Here is a 21,702-nt window from a genome sequence, read left to right as displayed (position 1 = left end):
GAGTAGCCTTGCACATATTAGAACTCTATAGAATTGCAAATGGTCCAGCTGATGGATCACCACTCGATTCCCACATGATTTCTCTTTTTGTTGGAACATTGTTGGATATTGAGAAAAGTTTCAAACTGGACGGATGTCATTTTACATTTTACACCCTTTAATAGGAAATAGACACGTGGAAGATTTACTTATTTTACTGTAGAGTGTATTTCATTCAATCATTTATCTATTCTTTCTTATCTCTCCGTTCTACCTCTATCTCTCCTCTCTCCCTAGCCCCTTCTCCTATTCAATCAATCTCTCCTCTCTTTTATTTTTCTACAACCTCGAGTAAACTTTTCTCCTTAGCTATCAAAACATTAGAATCCCATATATTTTCCTACCATTAGCCTTTCTCCTTAGCTATCAAAACATCAAAACAAGAGAGAGAATATTTTAGTTAGAGAGACATAGAGGGGGGCATGGGAATTGGAGGGGAGAGAGAGAGAGAGAGAGAGAGAGAGAGAGAGAGAGAGAGAGAGAGAGAGAGAGAGAGAGAGAGAGATGGGTGGGGGAGGAAGGAGAGAGAGGGAGGAGGTGAAAAATGGGTTGGGGGGGGGGGGGGGATGAAACTAATTGAATCCTCTGCATAAAGTCCTATTCAATATTTTGCTAGAATCTATATGTGTAATGTGATTATTGGTGGGTATAAAATAAACAAACTCACCTATCTGGTTGCTAATCTCTCCCTTGTTAGATTGATTGGATGCTCGAATTCTTTTCTATCTAGCATAAAGTCAATCTATGAAATGACACCCAACTTGACTCGAGACCCATTATATCTCTTTACTGAAGCAAGCAATCAAGGACATGATAAAAAGAGTATTGTAATCAATAATTCAAGATAAATACTGGCCTCTATAGTTGTTTAACAAAGAAATGATTAAGAGGTGGTATTAATAGGATGTTTTCTCATTAGGTATGCCTTGACAAATTCATGCTACTGTTGTGGATGTGTTTCACTGCTACTCACATACAAGCACCTGCAATCAAAGAATAGAGTGGGCTTGGGGGGTTTGCAGGAATGCCTCCAATGCCAAAGTCAGATATCTCTATAAGGAAGTCTTTTGAATACCAATGAATCTGCAGATAAAATCTTAATGTATCTGAGTTTTCTATATAGATATAAGCTCATACATCATCCGTTATTATCATATGGTGGGCTTATTTGCTGTTTGAGATTCAAACTCACTGATAATGGGTTTATCCATATTCAAATGATAGATCCCCCTCCTTGATGGGTTCTCGGGTGATTACTTTCTTGATGAGTTCTCGGGCCGATTTGGTTTTCCAGGCCCGTTGGTCAGTCCAATGGGCCCCAAAGGACATCAATCCATTTTCACATGCTACAACCAATATGCTTTTCACATGCTCACCACTACTCGATCACAAGTAACTAGAGACCAAGATGTATCGTCAAGAAACATGGATGGAAGGCTTGCAGAGATAGAGAAGATAATAAGGAAAATTATCGCTGAACTAGAGTCCATTCGAAAAAAGAATGAAGTCCTTAGGACAAAGAACGGTCCATCATGTTGAATCCAAGATTTCAAGTTTTGTGTAATTATATATTTACACATAGATTTTGATGATAACAAATGAATTCAAAGAATAAAGAAGTGTCAAGTTCAAGTTGTCTACACAATGGAGTCAAACACATTAAAGAAACAAGCATGAGCAAGAAGGGAACAAGTTCACATTAAAATTATAGAGTAATATTGTAAATCTCTTCAAAATTTGAAATTAAGATTTATGCTCAAAATTAATATTTTATCATAAAGCATTAAAATACATTTTCCACATGTGCATGAATATTTTTGAAAATTAAATTTGAAAATTTTGAAAGATGATTGATTGTCATCTTTTGCATGTGCATGCCTTGATTAAAGGGTTGAACTTTGAAAATATTAAAGATGATTGATTGTCATATTTCACATGTGCATGTTTTATTTGAATATTTTCAAAAGTGATTGATGCTTTTTTAGACTTATACAAAAAGTAAAAGATTAGGTTTGAATTTTTTGAAAAGGAAAGTGTTCTCCTTTTGTCATATGCAAAAAGTAAAAGATTAGGTTTAAATTTTTTGAAAAGGAAAGTGTGCTCATTTTGTCATATGCTAAAAGTAAAAGATTAGGTTTGATTTTTTTGAAAAAGTGAATGATGTTGTCTTTGACAATTGAAAAAGAAGAACCTTTTATTTGAATTTTTTGAAAAAAAATGAATGATGTTGTCTTTGACATGTGAATCTTTTTAAATTTGAATATGAAGTCTCATATGCCTATAAATAGATCATTTGAGAGCTTCACATTTACAACATCCAGAGCATACAACATTTATTCAAAACTTTCATTCTCTCTTCTCTAAGCATTGAGCCTTAATCCTCATTCATTTTGAGAGATATAGTTTGTGCTGTATTGTTCTTATTTCACTCATTAAGGAGTGTTTTCTGATAATCTACCAACTATCAGCTTTTGTATCAGAAAAATGGTGTGTATAACCCTTGTACGTGTAGAAAGTATTCTATACGGGGAATAGTTGAATCACCACTTGTAAGGTGATTGCAAGTGTAGAGGGTGTTCTACACGGATCCTTTGTAACAGTGTTGTTCAAAGGTGTAATAGGTTTCCATCTCCACCTAAAGGAGGTTGAATAGTGAATTTGGGAATCCTCAAGGGGTAGCTTGAGGCGAGGACGTAGGCAGTGGGGCCGAACCTCGTTAACATACTGAGTTTGCTTCTCTCTTACCCTTACTCTTTATATTTATTGTTATTTCATATTTTGTTTATATTTTATATTATATATTTGATTTATAATTGTTATTTTTTTTAATACAACTCAATTCACCCCCCCTCTTGTGTTAGTCATTTGGGCAACACATCAGGAAAGGATGTAACGCCCAGTCAGGGGGAAAGAGTGGAGATGGAGGCACACAATACTAGGGCAGGAAGCCCCCCCAGGAGAATGAAGAAACGAAGAAGATGGATTACGATTTGTGTATCTTGATGGACAAATATGAGGAGATGACTAAGAAGATAAGGACGTCTTCCTCAATTGATCAATTATTATCCAACACCAATCTGCTGTTTTGCACAGAAATAATGCCAGTGTCGTTGCCGCCAAAATTTAAAGTCCCCTCTATAGACTTGTATGGCGGCTCTAAAGACTTGGTAGAGCATTTAGAGACCTTGTGAAGATAAAGCAGCAATCTAACAGCCAGGCACGGTTGAAGAAACGACGACATGAGTTCAAGTCCCATCATACTACTTATGATGAGACTTCGCGGGGTAATTGGAAAGGGCTCGATGTCTTTTGGGGCCCGTTGGCTTACCAATAGACTTGGGAAACCGAATCAAACCACCAACTCACAGCCCACTAAGAGCCCGACCCATCTCCAGGATCTAATTTATCCCAATCATTGGGAAATTAACCGCCTGAGAACCTATCGGGGAGGGGAATCTATCATTTGAATATGGATAAACCCGTTATCAGTGAATTTGAATCTCAAACAGTAGATAAGCCCGCCATCTGATAATAATAGATGAGTTGTGGGCTTTATATATACAAAAAACCCAAGTACATTGAGATTTTATCTAATTCATTGGTATTAAAAAAAACTTCCTTGTTGAAATATCTGATTTTAACATTGGAGGCGTTCCTGCGAACCCTCAAGCCCACTCTATTCTTTAGTTGCAGGTGAGTGTGCGTAAGTGGCAGTGAAACACGTCTATAATAATTACAGAATTATTTTGTTGGGGGTGGTGTCGCCTGTTCCATTATTATGGCTAGTTAATTGTCACCTTAATTAGTTTTAACATAATACTCTTCTGAAACTTTTATTTTTTATTTTTGCTCAGTTATTGGCCATTTGCCAATTTTATTTAAAAAAGGAATGATTAACTTTAGAAGTGTAAAAAAAACCGATATACTGGTAAACCAGATCGAACCGGATCACTTCATATATATATATATATATATATATATTTTATACTGTATATAATTTTTATATATAATTATATATAAAATAATTTTGTATTATATGATAAATTAATAATTAATATAATATTAAATTTTAAAATCTTATATCACTATAGTTTGTTGTATTAATAGTTAAACTAATATTATATAATGCATATTAATAGTTATACTAATACTAAATCATTATATATTATAATATACTACAATATATTATCACTATAATATTATATATAATATAGTAAATTAAAACTCAAAAAAGGGATCGAAATTGGTAAAATTGGAAGAACCGATTTAGGAGGGTAATCGGTATTGTGAAATCGATTCTTAAAAATACAAAATAGGTTCATACCGGTTCGGTTTCAAATTTTATTCAAAACAGTACTAAACCAAACCGGTTACATGACTCATAATTAAGACACACATGACTGCATGCATATTAATTATAAAACCGTTGTAGTTTTGTTCTTTGCGTTTTTAAGTGATTAACAAAGTTGCGTCGATCGTCACAATGATTATGCTTGCAAAAATTATTTCATAATCACCAGATTATAATAATTTAACTATGTCTCCAAAATATTAATATTCCATCTGAAGTGAAGAAAATGGCAGAGAAATTTTAGTACCTTCGAAACGGAATAAACATAGATATATCATTTTCCAGCTAGAAAACCCATTAATTAACAACATGCATGCATGAAACAAAACAACTTGTTTCAAATTAAAGTCGAATTCACGGACATCATGATCTCGAACAATATTCTCGATCATGACTGTCTGGACTAGACTGAAATACGATAATGTCACCCTCCACAGGCAATCTAAAACTGACCTTCTTTTTCAACTTCCCACTTTGGTTTGTGCTTATAATCAAAGAAGATTCTGATTCTCCTTCATTTGCTTTACCAGTACTGTGCAGCACCCTTCTCTTCAAGCAGAAGCTGTCTTTTGCGCGCTTTATATATATATATATATATATATATATAAAAGGTAAGTTTCAGAAGTAGTTTTCAATATTGTTGTTAGAGGAATATAATTCCTTGTATCGATATTAATATCTTATAGTTCATTTCACTTGTATCTTTACTTTCCCGCTCACCTTACAAAAAAACTATTTATTTATTGTAAGTTATTTTCTGCGAAACACTGAAAATAACTATTTCATATTAAAATAGAGTTATTCTCGTCAATATAGTCATTTTCATGATAAAGAAATCGTTACAAATATTCATTTTCTGTCGATCACCTGATTTAACGCTATAATCAAACGCTATAATTAACACCAATTAAACGACCTTTGATCTCATGGTCCAGCAATCCATTTGGCTCGATTCCATTTCCTCTAACTAGCTTGGAGCTGCTTGCGGCCTATATCACTTTTGTCTCCGTTCATCACCTATCTTGCTAGCTTGCCCTTATTGCACCCTATTCAATACTCCTTTTGTCAACGTCGAATATTATAGCTGACTAGCTTCTCGTATATCAGGAATGAGAATTGCTATTATATATATCACTTTAATTTATAATTCATTTTGTTTCTTGCTTCTCATATACCACATGTTTTATTTATAAATTAAAAATATAAACATAAAAGGCTAGAGATAATCTAGTTTAGTCTCTCTTTTTTTTATATATATTTTCGGATGCTATTTTTTTTATATATTTTTAAATTTTTTTTTTTAATAAATCACATGGCAGTGCCAAGACAAAATGAATAATATAAATTAAGAGGTATAATAGTATATTGGCATCTATAATAATCCAAATCAAAACAAGAGTCGTAGCTACTCTTCGCTTTCTGGTTCTTTCCATCTCATATGCACGGAATTTTAATAATTATTCCTAATAAAATTGGCATAAACTATATATATAGGTTATGGAAATAAAAATTTTATATGTAATTATTTTTGTATATTTATTTATGTATTATGTTAATGTGATTGATTACATTATTTTTTTAATATAAAATAACTACTTTAATTAATTATATCAATAAAGTGTGTAAAAAATATATAAAAATAATTTATATATATATATGGAATCTAGATATTGAACAGTGCGTATACACTGTCCACACAAAAGAAGAAAGAAAGGAATATTGAATATATACGGACTACTTAATTGAGACGTGTTGGCCGTATACCCTTATCAGCTTATCATGTTAGCCCTGTGATGGATATTAAGGCTTGATTGGATTTCAACTTTGAATAAAGGGTACCGGAATTGCTAATTGATTAGATCGCAATTTTGATATAATCGGGTTCTGATTTTCAAAATCTGAGTCAAATTCTTTGGTCATAATAATATGTTGCATTTATCAAAATAATAATAATAATAATAATATCATTATTATGTTGCAAAGATCAAAGTGCATTTAAAATATAACGTTAATAAAAATTAAAAATTAAATAAAATATTATTTTTATTTTAAATTTTAAAAAATTAAATTATTTTTTATATTTTATATAAAAATTTAAAAAAAATTATAATAATAATATGAGATGGTTTGTATAACTAATAGGAGAATACAATTGTCAAAAAGAACCAATTAAAGTTGGATCCGTTTAAATATAAACTGGCACTATTAATTTGCAGTTTCTCCTCATCATCACTTGTGTTGTTGTCATTACAATTTGAAGAATGCATTATTTTCTTCATTTTTGTTCGTCTTCTTGTGTAAGTTCAATGACTACTAGATTGATACAATAAATCGAAAGAATCATAATTTTACCATAAAGTATAAATCATTGATAATTTGAAGGTGTAAAATAAATAATATTAAATATAATTTTTAAGTGCTTAAATTTTGTGCTCTTTTTAAAGGGACGATGCTATTAAGACCGATGAAGTACTGATGAAATGATCGATGTAGTGTAAATTTTTTTTTTCTTCTTTTATTTTAATCATTTTTTACACAATTTTAAATATTTTTAAAAAATACAAAAAGTATATTATTTGTTAATATTCATTTCTTTAATTATTAAGTAAAATTAAAAAATAAAAATAAAATGAAAAATTTAATCGATCAAATACATCGATTGAATTAGTATTTTCCTTTCTTTTTTTTATTTTTTTTTTATTTTTTATTTTTAAGGCACACTAGTAATAATGAGTTTCAAATATATTTCGTGCGGGCAAGTGTTATCTCCGCACCACGTGTAAATCCGAACTGCCAATCTAGAGACTGGAGACTGGAGTCAGCAGTTGCTCTAGCATATGCATATCGATTATTTTGGGGGAACCGAACCGAATTCCGAAATAATTAAAGAATTTGTACTTCGATCTTTTATTTCTCTACTTTTTCGCACAAAGATAGTAACGAGAGAGCAACAACCGACGAATTAACGATACCTTCCCTCGCTTCACTTCCTCTATTATTCGTATTCGCCTCCCTTTTCCTTCTCTCTCTCAGTGAAACCAAACCAGGTATCAATCTCCTCTCTCTCTCTCTCTCGCTCACTCTCATATGCATGCATGCGTTGATGTTATTTTGGCAACGATTTTTATGTTCAAATTTCGCTTTCGGCAAGGTCTGCTGCGATTTGATTTGGCTTATTTTGATTCTCAGCGTTTTGTTTTGACTCCGCTGTAATATTAGTTCTGGAATTAGAATTGCCGAGCTGTTTTTTTAGCCATTTTTTTTATAGATTTGTTTTGGTGGGTTTGATCAGTCTCCTTGTTTTGAGAATTTGTTTGATGGAAAATTATTCGGTCGTCCTGAGTTTTGTTTCATTGATTTTCTATTTGTGAAATATTGCTTCATTATCAATAAAGTGGAAATGCATGCTGTATGCAGTTTGACACTTTATTGTTCTTTTGTAGCTAAACATGTGTACGTAAATGTGAGCGGAAATTAGAGTAGTTCGGCAAAGAAGTTATTAGTTCCATAAAAAATGGGTTTTAATCAGAGTATGCGCTAGACCAGCTGAAATAATAGTCATAAAGGTCATAAAGCTTACTCTCCTGTGGATTGGTGAATTGGAGGTCTTGCTTCTAGACCTCTAGTGACAAAGCTTACTCCCACTCAGGTTGAATTGGAGGTGAATCTTATGATAAAGAAGAGAAAGAGTGTGGTTTGAGTCTCTCAGCGGTGGTTAAGCTGCTTGAGATTTATACATATTATCCTTTCTCACCACTATGACCGTGTTGGGTGTTTAGGTCAGCCTACAACTCGCCTGCTTAAGATAGTGTTGCTGTCCTTGTGGAACCGTGTAGGCCGCTCCGACTGTTTGTTGGCCTAAGGGTTGATTCTCATCATGCTATCGCCTAAATTAGGATTTGAAGCTCCGATCACCCCTTTAATTATGTTTTAAAAGTTATGTTTGCTTGCTTAGGCATCCTTTTCTCATGGAAATGACTCTTACGTCACCATGGCATGTGACAGGCATGCTTGAATTATGGAAATTAAGTTACACTTTGTCAGAAAAATCCATGGATATTAGTCCTAGTTAAAATTTTGGTTATAGACTATTAGAGCTTTTTTTATAGGTGCACTCCTGGATCACTGCCTATTTCTTTGTGAACTAGAATCACATGCATCCCTGGAAGATGAGGCTCTTGCTCATATGTGGTATATTTGATCAATGATCTATGGAGAAAGGAACTCTTCCCTTGTGTATATGATGTTTATGTCATCTATATCGAAGAAAAAAATAGGGACAGTCTGTTAAGATAGTTAGTTCATGGTCAATTGAGAATAACAACTAGGCTAGGCTCTTAGGTAGTTTGGCCATGTGATGGACCACATCAATTGGTGATGACATATTTTGACATGTTAGAGACTCTTACAACCATAATTAGCTAGGAAACACTCTATGTTACATGTCCTTGTTGACCTTTGTGTTGGGGCTCCTGAGAATTCTGTAGTTTGTCCCTTCTATTTTGTTGTTGTCGTGCAATGTTTAAGTGGTTGCCTGATTCTCTCAGTCATTCATTCAAATGGATCAATAGGGCTTTTCCATGTGAAGTTTGACTGCTTTGAGAGGTGCACAATTTTCGATGAAGCTGATAAGGCTTTTGCATTGAAAATTTGTGTTTTGCGTTAAAACAAAAAACCTAGTTTATTGAATAATATGGCTTCTGATCCCATGCCTGGTGCAGTATTTAATTCCCACTGTTTGTTAATTCCACTTTATTTATCAGTTACCTTTATGATAATGTTCAATTCTTTATCAAATTCCTCTCTCTTCTCTGCAACTCTATTTTCTATCTATTCCCTAATTATTGTATTGCTCATTTGATGTTTCAGGAGGCTGTTTTCTGCATCACCAACATTGCTGTTGTTATTTCTGAGTAAAAATTGGTTAGAAGAGCCATGCAGAAAGATAATAGTTCTGGCACTCCAGCTCCTGCTCGTCTTCGACACCGTAGACGTTCAAATGAGGTTGTTTGCATAATGAATATGCATCTGGCCTAAATTGGGTCTTGTGTGTGTGTGTGTGTGTGTGTGTGTGTGTGTGTGTGTGTGTGTTATTTGCTCTGATAAAATTGGCAGACAAAATGGCAATCATCTTGTACTACTAATGGAGACAACCCAAGATTTTATTATCTGTTACATATCATGAGGCCCTTTTGTTTTTATTTAATAATAATTCCTTAAATTTATAGTTGGGGGCTTAGCAATGATATGGCCTCTGTAATCTGTGTGAACAAGTTAATTTTAATATCAATTTCACCTCTTTTGGCAACCATCAGTAGTAATCTATTTGGAAAGTTAATATAAACAATTTTGTGAAAAATCATAACTAAAAAGTGAGTATGACATATATTTGATTTCTTTTTCTTCTTGGGCTGTCAGGTTATTCCAGAGGATGGCAAAGCAAATGGAAGCCATTTACTTGTTAATGATCATAATAAATACAGGTCAATGTTGATCCGTGCATACTCATCTATTTGGATGATTGGGGGCTTTGCATTTGTTGTCTACATGGGTCATCTTTACATAATGGCCATGGTGGTGGTTATTCAAATATTTATGGCTAGAGAGCTGTTCAACCTACTCAGGAAAGCTCATGAAGATAAACGTCTCCCAGGATTTCGGCTGTTAAATTGGTATGAATGGCATTTCATTGACACTGTCAACTGATTTTTATTTCTAGGAGGGGAGTCAACTGATGTTATTTGAAATTAAGATTTCATTTTTTACGTATTATAAATATTTATGTATTTCCAATTTCTGTGCTCAGGCACTTTTTCTTCACTGCAATGTTATTTGTATATGGCCGCCTTCTCAGTCAACGGCTTGTCAATACCATAACAACAGACAGATTTTTATATCAGCTTGTGAGCAGCCTTTTCAAGTATCATATGGCTATCTGTTATTTCTTATATATTGCAGGTTGGTTATACATGTTATCTTACAATGGTTTTGAGCAATCTTGATATCAAACACCCCTTTAATGATTGTCTAACATTTGAGATGTGATTATCATAAAATGATTTTATATCTCGTATTAATTCAAAATATTATATTTCGTATACATGTGGCTTTTCTTTCTGGGATATTGCTGATTGGTGTTTTGTTTCTTGTTTTGTCAGGATTTATGTGGTTCATTCTTACCTTAAAGAAGAAGATGTACAAGTATCAGTTTGGCCAGTACGCATGGACACACATGATACTAATTGTCGTGTTTACGCAGTCCTCCTTCACCGTTGCTAGCATTTTTGAGGGAATTTTCTGGTAACTTTCTTTAGAGTGATAAATTATTGATTTTGGATCTTGTTGACAAACTATATATTCTAAGTTGATGACGTTTGTGCCATTGAGCTACTTTTATCCCCTTTCTTTGGTAGACTCCTTTTGGGGCTTTTTTCACCTCTTTTGTGATACTTGCATTTTAGTGGGTTACTTTTACTGGATTTTAGTGATAAATTCATTTGAAACTTGTCCGGCAGGACTAATGAGTCTCTGTTCTGCTTGTTAGATCTCTTGAGAATCCTAATTGCTTGTTGCATTATTGGTGTCTGCATTCCCTCCAGCAAGTGGATAACTAACATGAAAGGTGGTATGAAATTATATGGTAAATAATGAAAAGTTAAAAGTATAATTGTTAGAATGTCTTTAATTTTTTTAGAGGTGATAAGAATCTCATTTACTTTTTGAAAAAAGGTGAGGGTTATAGGAATTGAGGAAGCATATAATTTTCTTTTGGAAAATTTCAATGTCTAGAGAGAATTCGAAAAGGAAATATTATCGTCTCTTTTTTTATAAGTAAATATTATCATCTTTTTTAAGACGGACTTATCAAAATTATATATTTTTTTTAGAGTAGAATGAATAGTTAAAAAGGCTTGTAGTTTCTATTTTATTAGTAGATGTTATCATGTTTCATTAGTAAATATCTACTGATATATTTTTTTTGTAGTTAAAAGAAAATTTATTAATAGAAATGAAAATAGGCATGGCCCAAGTACACAGGACTAATATCTACTGATGTATTTTATCAGTAGATATTATATTTTACTGGAGGAAAGCTTGTACTTTGAAGGCATTTTCTAGGTCTATTTCTGTCCTTTTGTTCTGTTCTGTCGCAACTCTCCCATCTGGCTTGGCAGATTGAAAAGGTAAGTGCTTGCTTATAAAAAAAATTCGTGCCCTGGACAGTGTGCATGGATAATTGTAATTCTTTACTTGCTTTTGGACATTTCCAACCTGGTGTTTTTATTTGTTTTTTTTTTCTTTGAAGGGATTGTGTCTTTACCTTATTTTTTTATTTCCTATCAATAAAATTTAGAAGCTCATGGAAATGGTAAATCTCATGATGCCCACATCCTAAATAGCTAGCCTAGATTTTAATATGACGACTTTGAGAATATAAATTGAAGGGCTATCAGTTACGGACTTAGTCCTTAATTTGTGCACTGCAATGGAACTCATACCACAATTTTTCATGTATAACTAATTGCATTGATATGCAAAGACTTCTATGCTCTTTATCTTGGTTCATCTGGCTGATAGTCAACTTTTTAAATTTTGATGTTCCGTTTGAGTTTTTACACATCAGCTACTTATGCAGGTTTCTTCTTCCAGCAACTCTTATAGTCATCAATGATATTGCTGCTTATTTCTTTGGTTTCTTTTTCGGAAGAACTCCTTTAATCAAGTTATCTCCAAAGAAAACTTGGGAGGGATTCATTGGAGCGTCTGTTACGACTATCATCTCTGCATTTATGGTAAGCACAGGTTTTTTTTTTCCCTTGGTCATGGTAAACACATTTCTGTTCTATTATGTTTATATCGATTGCTGAGCCACTTTGGGAGGCATTTCAAATGGTGTTACGGAGGCCATTTCTGGTTGCCCTCTCCTACCCATTTTTGCTCATGCAAAAACATAGCGTACTTATTAACAAAAAAATCCAATTAGTAAACATACGTTTCAGTGAATGGCCACCAGTTCTCTCAATATGGCTTGCACTGATCTTGCAATTTAATTAATCATTATAGTGGGTTCTGAGTGCAACATAATGGTCATAGTAGTTTTTTCCAAGTGTAGGTTTCCTATAGCATGAGCAGATAGGATATTCTTTTTTATGAGTATAAATAGATAGGATATTCATTACTTCTATTAAAGTCAAGTCACCATTTATCCACTTATGACTGAAACATGGGGTTTAACACGATAATAACCTGATTTATCAAAAAAGAAAAAGAAAAAAAATCGGTGTCAAGTTGAATGATGTATCCTGCTTAGGTTTTGTAGGTTTGATTTTTTTGCATTAGTGATTACTTTGCCAATAATGTTATCAAAATGGTCATAAGACATTAGTGATTAGTCTCCTTTAATTATGTCTTTCCTTTGTTTTGGTTATCTCCTATGCCTAATGTGTGTATTTTCTTGGTTACTCAATTTCACCCTATACTTGGCAGAATTTGATAATAGTGTCCTGTTTCTCACAACCTTACCGCTTTTATTTTTTAAATGAATTTATAAAATTGCAACTTGCTCCTTGGACCTAACTGTTGATGAGGATACTCATCCCTTCATTTGATGGAACTGTCTCTACTCACAGAAATATGCATATGAAAAGCTTTTCATTCTTCTAGCAAGGCTGAAGTGTGTTTTTTGCGCTTCAAATGGAATTTTCACTTCGTAAAACATTTCACCATTAAATTGTTCCTATTCATGTTTTTAAACTTCTGACCATGTTTCTTAAATTCATGTTTGGTTACCAGGAAAGTAATTGTGGGTTAGCTTTTAGTTAGTGATGTTTACTAGTTTTACAAAAATTTGATGCAACTTCCTTGATCTTCTTGTATCTGTACCTATAAAAAAAAAGATTTTCTTGTATCTGTTTATAGCTCTTGCTAGGTGTCTTTCGCTTGTATACGTCCCGTGTACTTTGACTATGCCTATTCTTTCATTCTTATTAATAAAATGTCTTTTACCTATCAAAAAATTAGGGCCAATGGATATCTATAAACATTTATATGTTCACTTGGTTTATGCAGCTTGCAAACGTCATGGGCCGTTTTCCGTGGTTAACATGTCCAAGGAAGGTAATTTGATGGAGCATGAGTCATTGATCTTTGAAGATGCATTAGTCTTGGGAAAAAAAAAACTATATTCTTATTTTTATGAAGTTGATGACATGCAGGATTTATCATCCGGTTGGCTTCACTGTGATCCGGGCCCATTATTTAAACCTCAGCATTTCACTTTACCAGGATGGGTTTCTCAATGGGTGAGTTGTGGCATTCAATTGAATCTGCTTCTATGTAAGTTGGAAGCATGCATTTTTACTCGTGCAGTAAGTAAATCATAAATTGTCCTAAGTTTCTGATAGTATTATCTGTAATCCTTATTTTAACTATCAAAGAGAAAAGTGTCCTCCGTAGGCATATAATATGTATGATATGATTTAGTTGACTTTATAAATTTATCCTTTCTGAGCCTAGAAAAGGGGTTGTTTCACTCTTCCAAATATCTGAATTTGACTGGCCATGCTGCATCTAGTTCTTGTCAAATTTGATTTTTCTTTTATGGAACTAAACCATAACCATAACTGCCGGAATGCTGTTCTTCTACTCAAGATTGTTTCTCTGTGTGTTTTGTGCTATCTCTTCTCAGACTTTTCCCTGCTGGAAATTATTTGTAATGCTGTTAGTTCTATCCACAAGAATAGCATTGCACTTCTGCACATTTTGTGAACAAACACAGTTAACAGTCAACCTGTATATCGTAATGCATCCCTGGCCTGTGCATTCGTTCCATGTGTGGTGTACATATGTTGGACTTGGTTAGTAAGCAGGGCCGAAAATATCACTTACAACTCACAGGAGTGAGATATATCTACTTTCATGTGTAAGCATGTTAGTTTTAACTTAATACTGTCTTACTTCTGCATTTTGGTTTATTTGTGCTGAAGTTCCAACTCGCAATGTTAGTGAATCTGCTTTTTCCAGCTATTAGAAGTTGAAAACATGGCTCACGTCCACCTCTCAAGCTATTTGAAACTATGGAACTTGTTATATCACCAATTGTCCCAAAAACTTAAACTGGAGAGAAGAGTTGAGCTTAATCATTTAATTAAATGCTCAAATACTTCCTCTCACTTGCAGGTTAGACTCTCAGTAGGTTCAACACGTAGAATATTGTTAATTAGAATAAAAGGTAAAAAGGGTAGTCAAAATTCAATTTCAGAACTGCTGCTCTGATATCATGTTAAATCATCATTTCAAAAATTTAATTGACGGTAAGAGATGTTAAGAATTAGTTCAATATCTGTACAGAACTCAAGTTACAAAAAGCTTACCCAAGTACTGAACTCCTGTTGTAGTAAGTGAGATGTAGATCTTGTGTCTCTAGAAAATTATGGAACCTAAATCTAATGCATCATAAGTTTTCTCATACACAGTTTCCTTGGAAAGAGGTCTCGATTTTGCCAGTTCAATGGCATGCTCTCTGTCTTGGCTTGTTTGCATCTATAATAGCACCTTTTGGAGGCTTCTTTGCAAGTGGTTTCAAAAGAGCTTTTAAAATCAAGGTCTGCCCCTTATACATTCTAAATTTATGTGATTCAATCAAGCTTCCAAGATGTTGTTACACACTATTTCCTATATTTCCCCCTTTTCCTGCAGGATTTTGGTGATAGTATACCTGGGCATGGTGGAATTACAGATAGAATGGACTGCCAGGTAAGCTTTGATGAAGTTTGGATCCAGCATGTTCCTATGAACTACTAATTGTAATATATTTTCGATAACTACTAATTGTAAGATTTGTTATTATGGCTTCTCATAATCTTTCTTGTTCTACTTTCCTGGTTTATGTAAATTGTTCTACTCAAGATAAAGTTGATTACCATGCCTAACGTATGTGTGATTATTCATAATGTCATTTCTGGCAGGAAATCATGATGCCTTGCTTGTTTAATTGCTGTTTGTAACCATAAATTATGTTTTACTCTTAGCAACTTCTATTGAAAACCTAAAAAGAGATAAAGACGAGTTTACCAGGATGAGCCTGAAACTCTACATAAAAATGCCGTATGAATAAGGCTAGATACACAGAATACTTTAGAAGCCAGGAGTAGAGCATATTGATAACCTAGTGACAACAGTGGTGAAGAATATACTGAGGTGCTTTTGATTAAGATATCATGTCTGTAATGGATTTGAAATTGGAAGTATATATCTGAATTTCTCAGTTGCATTTCGACCATGGCACTTTTCAAATCCAGGTAGGAGACATTGATTACTTGCTTGAGCAAAGGGAGAAATAACCCAGATTAAAAGTTTAACCATGAATGCTGAAAGTTACATGAGCCTGCTTTAACATGCTGAAAGTTCAGCTTTTGCTAACTAGTATAATCAGTGTAAACTGTAAAGAGTGATGGCCTCCACATTAGGTGCATTCTTTCTCTGTTAGGATTCTCGATGCATAACATTGCATTCTTCCATATTGAGCAGGATTCCTGATGCTGCTTGTAAGCATAAGCTTGTTCCTCTCTTGTTCAATGTTGTTATAGTGTCGTGATTTGAGTACTGGCTTCTTGGTTCCTTCAAATGTCACTTTTGGTCATGCTATTGCTACTTAAAAGCTGGCAATTACAAAAGCCTCTCTTTTTCTCAGTCTAAAATTTTTGGTGGTTATCTATTTTTTGTCTGCATTTTCCTTTCTTTTTATTGTGTTAAGTGCTAAAAAAGACTTACCTTACCTGTACCTTAACTGCTGCTTGAAATTGCATCTGCTTTATTTTGAGGGCCAGCTAGGTAATTTAGGCATTATGATGGTAAATTTACAAATTAATATTTCACTCTTAACCTTGTTGAGTTTTGCTGGATATCCTTGATACCTTGTTTGTAAATTGTAGACTTGAACCATAAGTCTGTTGATTCATCAATTAAATAAAATTTGGCTGTCGTGCATTATTCTGTGACTAATGAGGTCTGCTACCGTAGATGGTGATGGCCGTATTTGCTTACATCTATCAGCAGTCATTTGTTGTGCAACAAAACCTCTCAGTTGATACAATCTTGAACCAGGTACTGCATTTACATGCTTGTGCATAAAAATTTGCCTATCCATTTAGATAGCATGAATCAATATGTATGAATTTGTAAGCTGATAAGAAAATGTTTTTTAGATAATGATGAGCCTCACTTTCAAGGAGCAGCAAGATCTATACATAAAGCTTGGGGAGATCTTGCAGGAGAGGCTAGTGGGAAGGTCTTAGATATGCCCGGCCCGGGTCTTGTTTGGTGTCCTCTTTCTCCCCCGCATGTTACAGGCATGGTGGCATGAGGACGCAAGAGAAAGGATTATATTTGTATTTGGTGTTGTGTTCTAATTTCCTAGTGCAGCCCCATTCAGATACATAGGTCTGGGTAATTCTTCAGCTATCACACCCTGTATAGTGTATTATAGCCACATTTAATATCAATGAGCTAATGAGCTCTCTCTCTCTCTCTCTCTCTCTCTCTCTCTCTCTCTCTCTCAAACTAATTGGTTGGATCATTTCTTTTTGAAAGTCCAAAGAATTTGCTTTTGTTATTGTTAGAGGATATGGTTGTAATAAGTGTAACTTGTGAGGGTATAATCGTCAATTGTATGTAGTTTATATATATGCTATTGTACATCAATGAATAAAAGTAGTGAAGTATTTTCCTTCCATAAGTTTCTACATGGTATCAGAGCTCACAGTTGTCAGACGGTGCTACCAAATTTGAGTTTGTTGTCGTCTTCCGTCCATCCCACTGGCTTTTCTCTTTGTCATCAGCGGCTCGTAGGTGTTTGAAGTTGTTGAACCTAAGGTTTCAAGTTTTGTGTAATTATATATCTACACATAGATTTTGATGATAACAAATGAATTCAAAGAATAAAGAAGTTTCAAACTCAAGTTGTCTACATAATGGAGTCAAGTACATCAAGGAAACAAGCATGAGCAAGAAGGGAACAAGTTCACATTAAAATTATAGAGTAACGTTGTAAATCTCTTAAAAATTCGAAATTAGGATTAAGGCTCAAAATTAATATTTTATCATAAAGCATTAAAATTCATTTTCCACATGTGCATGAATATTTTGAAAATTAAATTTGAAAAATTTTGAAAGATGATTGATTGTTATTTTTTACATGTGCATGACTTGATTAAAGGGTTGAATTTTGAAAATATTAAAGATGATTGATTGTCATCTTTCACATGTGCATGTTTTATTTGAATATTTTCAAAAATAATTGATGCTTTTTTTGACTTATGCAAAAAGTAGATGATTTTGTTTGAAATATTTGAAAAGTAAACGTGTGCTCCTTTTGTCATATGCCAAAAGTAAAAGATTAGGTTTGAAATTTTTGAAAAATGAATGATGTTGTCTTTGACAATTGAAAAAGAAGAACCTTTTATTTGAATTTTTTGAAAAAATGAATGATGTTATCTTTGACATGTAAATCTTTTTAAATTTGAATATGATGTCTCATATGCCTATAAATAGATCATTTGAGAGCTTCACATTTACAACATTCAGAGCATACAACATTCATTCAAAACTTTCATTCTCTCTTCTCTAAGCATTGAGCCTTAATTCTTGTTCATTTTGAGAGATATAGTTTGTACTGTATTGTTCTTATTCCACTCATTGAGGAGTGTTTTCTAATAACCTACCCACTATCAGCTCTTATATCAGTAAAAAGGTGTGTATAATCCTTGTGCGTGTAGAAAGTGTTCTACACAGGGAATAGTTGAATCACCACGTGTAAGGTGATTGTAAGTGTAGAGGGTGTTCTACACGAATCCTTTGTAGCGGTGTTGTTCAAATGTGTAATAGGTTTCTATCTCCACTTGAAGGAGGTTGAATAGTGAATTTGGGAATCCTCAAGGGGTAGCTTGAGACGAGAACGTAGGCAATGGGGTCGAACCTCTTTAAGATACTGAGTTTGCTTCTCTCTTACCCTTACTCTTTATATTTATTGCTATTTCGTATTTTGTTTATATTTTATATTGTATATTTGATTTATAATTGTTATTTTTGTTAATACAACTCAATTCACCCCCCCTCTTGTGTTAGTCATCTGGGCAACAATTCGTATCAGAGTTAAGAGCTCTATTATATGATTAACTATCTTTTGAGTTAAAATCTTATGGCTAACATTGCAACTTCATTTGGTGAAGGTCAATCTAGCAGTCGGCCTCCACTATTTTGTAGAGATAATTACTCATTCTGGAAAGGTAGAATGAGAATATTCTTTCAGACTCAAGGTCGAGAAATCTAGAAATGCATTGTAAATGGACCTTATATTCCAACAAAAGTGATTGATGGAGTAAAGGTCAAAAAGGAAGAAGAAGAGTTTGATCGTAAAGACGATAGACTTTATACTTTGAATTTAACTGCTATGAATTTATTATTTAATGCTCTAAATGGAGATGAGTTTAATAGAATAATGACTTGTGCTACGGCAAAAGAAATTTAGCATAACTTGGAAGTTACTTATGAAGGAACTTCGCAAGTCAAGTAATCAAAAATTTATATTCTTACTCATGAATATGAAATGTTTAAGATGAATGATGATGAATCTATTTCTAGTATGCACACTCGTTTTACTAATATCATAAACAGCTTGACAGCTCTTGGCAAAATTTATTACAAGGTGGAGATAATAAGAAAAAAAACGCTGGGAATCAAAAGTGACAGCGATTCTTGAAGCTAGAGATCTCAAGAAGCTCAAAGTGAATGAACTCATCGGGTCACTTATCACCCATGAGTACACATTGAAAAGAGGAGAATAAGAAGGAAAGTTAAAGAAGAGCTTGGCACTTAAAGCTGTTCCTCATGAAAGTGAAAGTGATGAAGATGAGGAAAATGAAGACAAAGATGAAGAAGTTGCGATGATAACGAGAAGAATTCAGAAGTTCTTAAAGAAAAATAAAATTCCTCCGAGGAAATCCTTCAAAAAGTTTTTCAAGAAAGATTCAAGTAAAAATGACACTTTAATTTGTTATAAATGCAATAAGTCTGGTCATATCAAGCCAGATTGTCCTCTCCTAAAGAAAAATCGAAACAAGGGCAAGAAGACAATGAAAGCTACATGGGATGATGATTCAAGTAGCTCAGATAGTGAAGCAAGTAATGCAGAATCAGCAAATCTTTGTCTTATGGCTAAAGATGACATTGAGGTAACAAATCTTGATAATATTGAAGATCCTTCATATGAAAAATTGTAAAATGTTTTAGAAGATGTATATGAGGAATTTGAAAAATTTGGTATTAAGTATACTGCTTTGAAAAAGAAAAATTCTTCTTTAACAAACGAAATTGATATTTTAAGAAAAGAAAGTATCATTTTGAAAGATGAAAATTTTGAGTTGAATAAGAAGAAAATTGATTTAGAAAATATTGTTGAAAACTTTACGAATGGAAAAAGAAATTTTGAAAAACTTCTTGGTAGTCAAAAATGTGTTTTTGACAATGCAGGTTTGGGATATATGCCAAAACAAAAATACAAACCTTATAAAAATTTCTTTGATAATCCTTCTATATCAAAGACCAATATTTAAAATTCTTTTCATAAAAATAATTTTGTCAAAAAGAGATATTATTATAATCATTCAAGTTTTTCATATATGTCACATGCTATTTGCAATTTCTGTAATAGAAATGGTCATAATTATCATACTTGTCCTATTAGAAGAAATCATACAATGACTATTAGGGCCATATGGGTACCTAAAAATCTTGTTTCTTCTAATACTAATAAATAAAGGATCCAAAGAACTTGGGTACCAAGAAAAATCATTTTAATTGTTTTTATAGGTATGCATAAAGTCATCCACAAGCAAAAGCAAATGGTTTTTAGATAGTGGATGTTCAAGACACATGACGGGAGACAAAACTAAGTTATTTGATTTTAGATCTAAAGAAGGACACGTGACATTTGGAGACAACTCGAAATGGAAGATCATGGGAATAAGTAAAATTGGTAATGAATCTTCTCTCATAATTGAAGATGTTCTACTTGTTGAAAGTTTAAAATATAATCTTTTGAGCATAAGTCAATTATGTGATAAATGATTTATAGTTACTTTTAAAATGGATAAATGCATTATTTTGAATGATCATGATTGTAATATTTGTTTTATTGCTTTTAGAAGCAACAATATTTATACAATCGATTTTGAAGAAATTACCTCACAAGATGCAATTTATTTTTTAGTTCAAAATGAAACTAGTTGGTTATGGCATAGAAGACTAGGTTATGCCAACATAGAACTTATTTCCAAACTTTCAAAAAATGATCTTGTGAGAGATTTACCAAAAACATATTTTCTTAAAGACAAAATTTGTGATGCATGCCAATTTAGTAAATAAACAAAAACTTCTTTTAAAACCAAGAAACATATTTCCACTACTAGACCATTGCAACTGATACACATGGATCTTTTTGGACCAAATAGAGTTGCAAATTTAGGAGGAAAATATTATGCATTTGTTATTGTTGATGATTTCTCTAGATATACTTGGGTCATCTTTCTTACTCATAAAGATGAGGCACATAATGACTTTACCAAGTTATGCAAGAGAATTCAAAATGAAAAGGGTTATACTATTTCAAGTATCCGAAGTGATAGGGGAAAAGAGTTTGTTAATAAAAATATTGAAACATTTTGTGATGAAAATGGTTTTGTACATAATTTTTCTGCTCCTCGAACTCCTCAACAAAATGGGGTAGTAGAGAGGAAAAATAGATCTCTTCAAGAGATGGCAAGAACAATGCTCAATGAGAACAACTTGCCTAGTTACTTTTGGGCCGAAGCGGTAAGTACTGCATGTTATGTTATAAATAGAGTTATGCTAAGGTTTAAATTAGATAAAACCCCCTATGAGCTTTGGAATGAGAAAAATTTCAACATTGGTTACTTTCATGTATTTGGATGCAAATGTTTTATTTTGAATGACAGGGATAATTTAGGCAAGTTTGATGCACAATTTGATCAAGGTATTTTTCTCGAGTATTCTACTAATAGTAAAGCTTATAGAGTATTCAATAAAAAGACTTTGATTGTACAAGAATCTATGCATATAGTATTTGATGAATCTAATTCTCCACTCTCCAAGAAATCTATTGATGAAGAAACAGGAGGTATAAATAACACGGAAAGTCTCAATTTCAACAAAGAGAACACAATAGAAGAAGTTCAACATAGAACCATCAGGAAAGATCATCAAAATTTAATACAAGATGCAACCAAACAGTGGAA

The 21,702-nt window shown here is 33.0% G+C and overlaps 1 protein-coding gene across 2 annotated transcripts; it reads left to right on the top strand.

Moving 5' to 3' along the window:
- Positions 1–7,178: 7,178 nt before the first annotated feature.
- Positions 7,179–17,123, top strand: LOC122276557 (phosphatidate cytidylyltransferase 1-like). Of its 2 annotated transcripts, none has more exons than XM_043086379.1 (12): positions 7,179–7,437; positions 9,260–9,394; positions 9,809–10,062; positions 10,197–10,348; positions 10,549–10,690; positions 12,027–12,183; positions 13,460–13,507; positions 13,606–13,692; positions 14,866–14,994; positions 15,089–15,145; positions 16,412–16,495; positions 16,597–17,123. In XM_043086379.1, the coding sequence occupies exons 2-12, from the start codon at positions 9,326–9,328 to the stop codon at positions 16,684–16,686; spliced, it is 1,269 nt and encodes a 422-aa protein (XP_042942313.1). In that variant the 5' UTR covers positions 7,179–7,437; positions 9,260–9,325; the 3' UTR covers positions 16,687–17,123. The 2 variants fall into 2 exon arrangements, with proteins under 2 accessions (XP_042942313.1, XP_042942314.1); XM_043086380.1 differs by lacking the exon at positions 7,179–7,437 and adding an exon at positions 7,442–7,541.
- Positions 17,124–21,702: the final 4,579 nt, after the last annotated feature.

The sequence above is a fragment of the Carya illinoinensis genome, chromosome 9 (assembly GCF_018687715.1).
Source record: "Carya illinoinensis cultivar Pawnee chromosome 9, C.illinoinensisPawnee_v1, whole genome shotgun sequence".
Taxonomy (NCBI): domain Eukaryota; kingdom Viridiplantae; phylum Streptophyta; class Magnoliopsida; order Fagales; family Juglandaceae; genus Carya; species Carya illinoinensis.
This window is presented reverse-complemented; position numbering and strand designations above follow the sequence as displayed.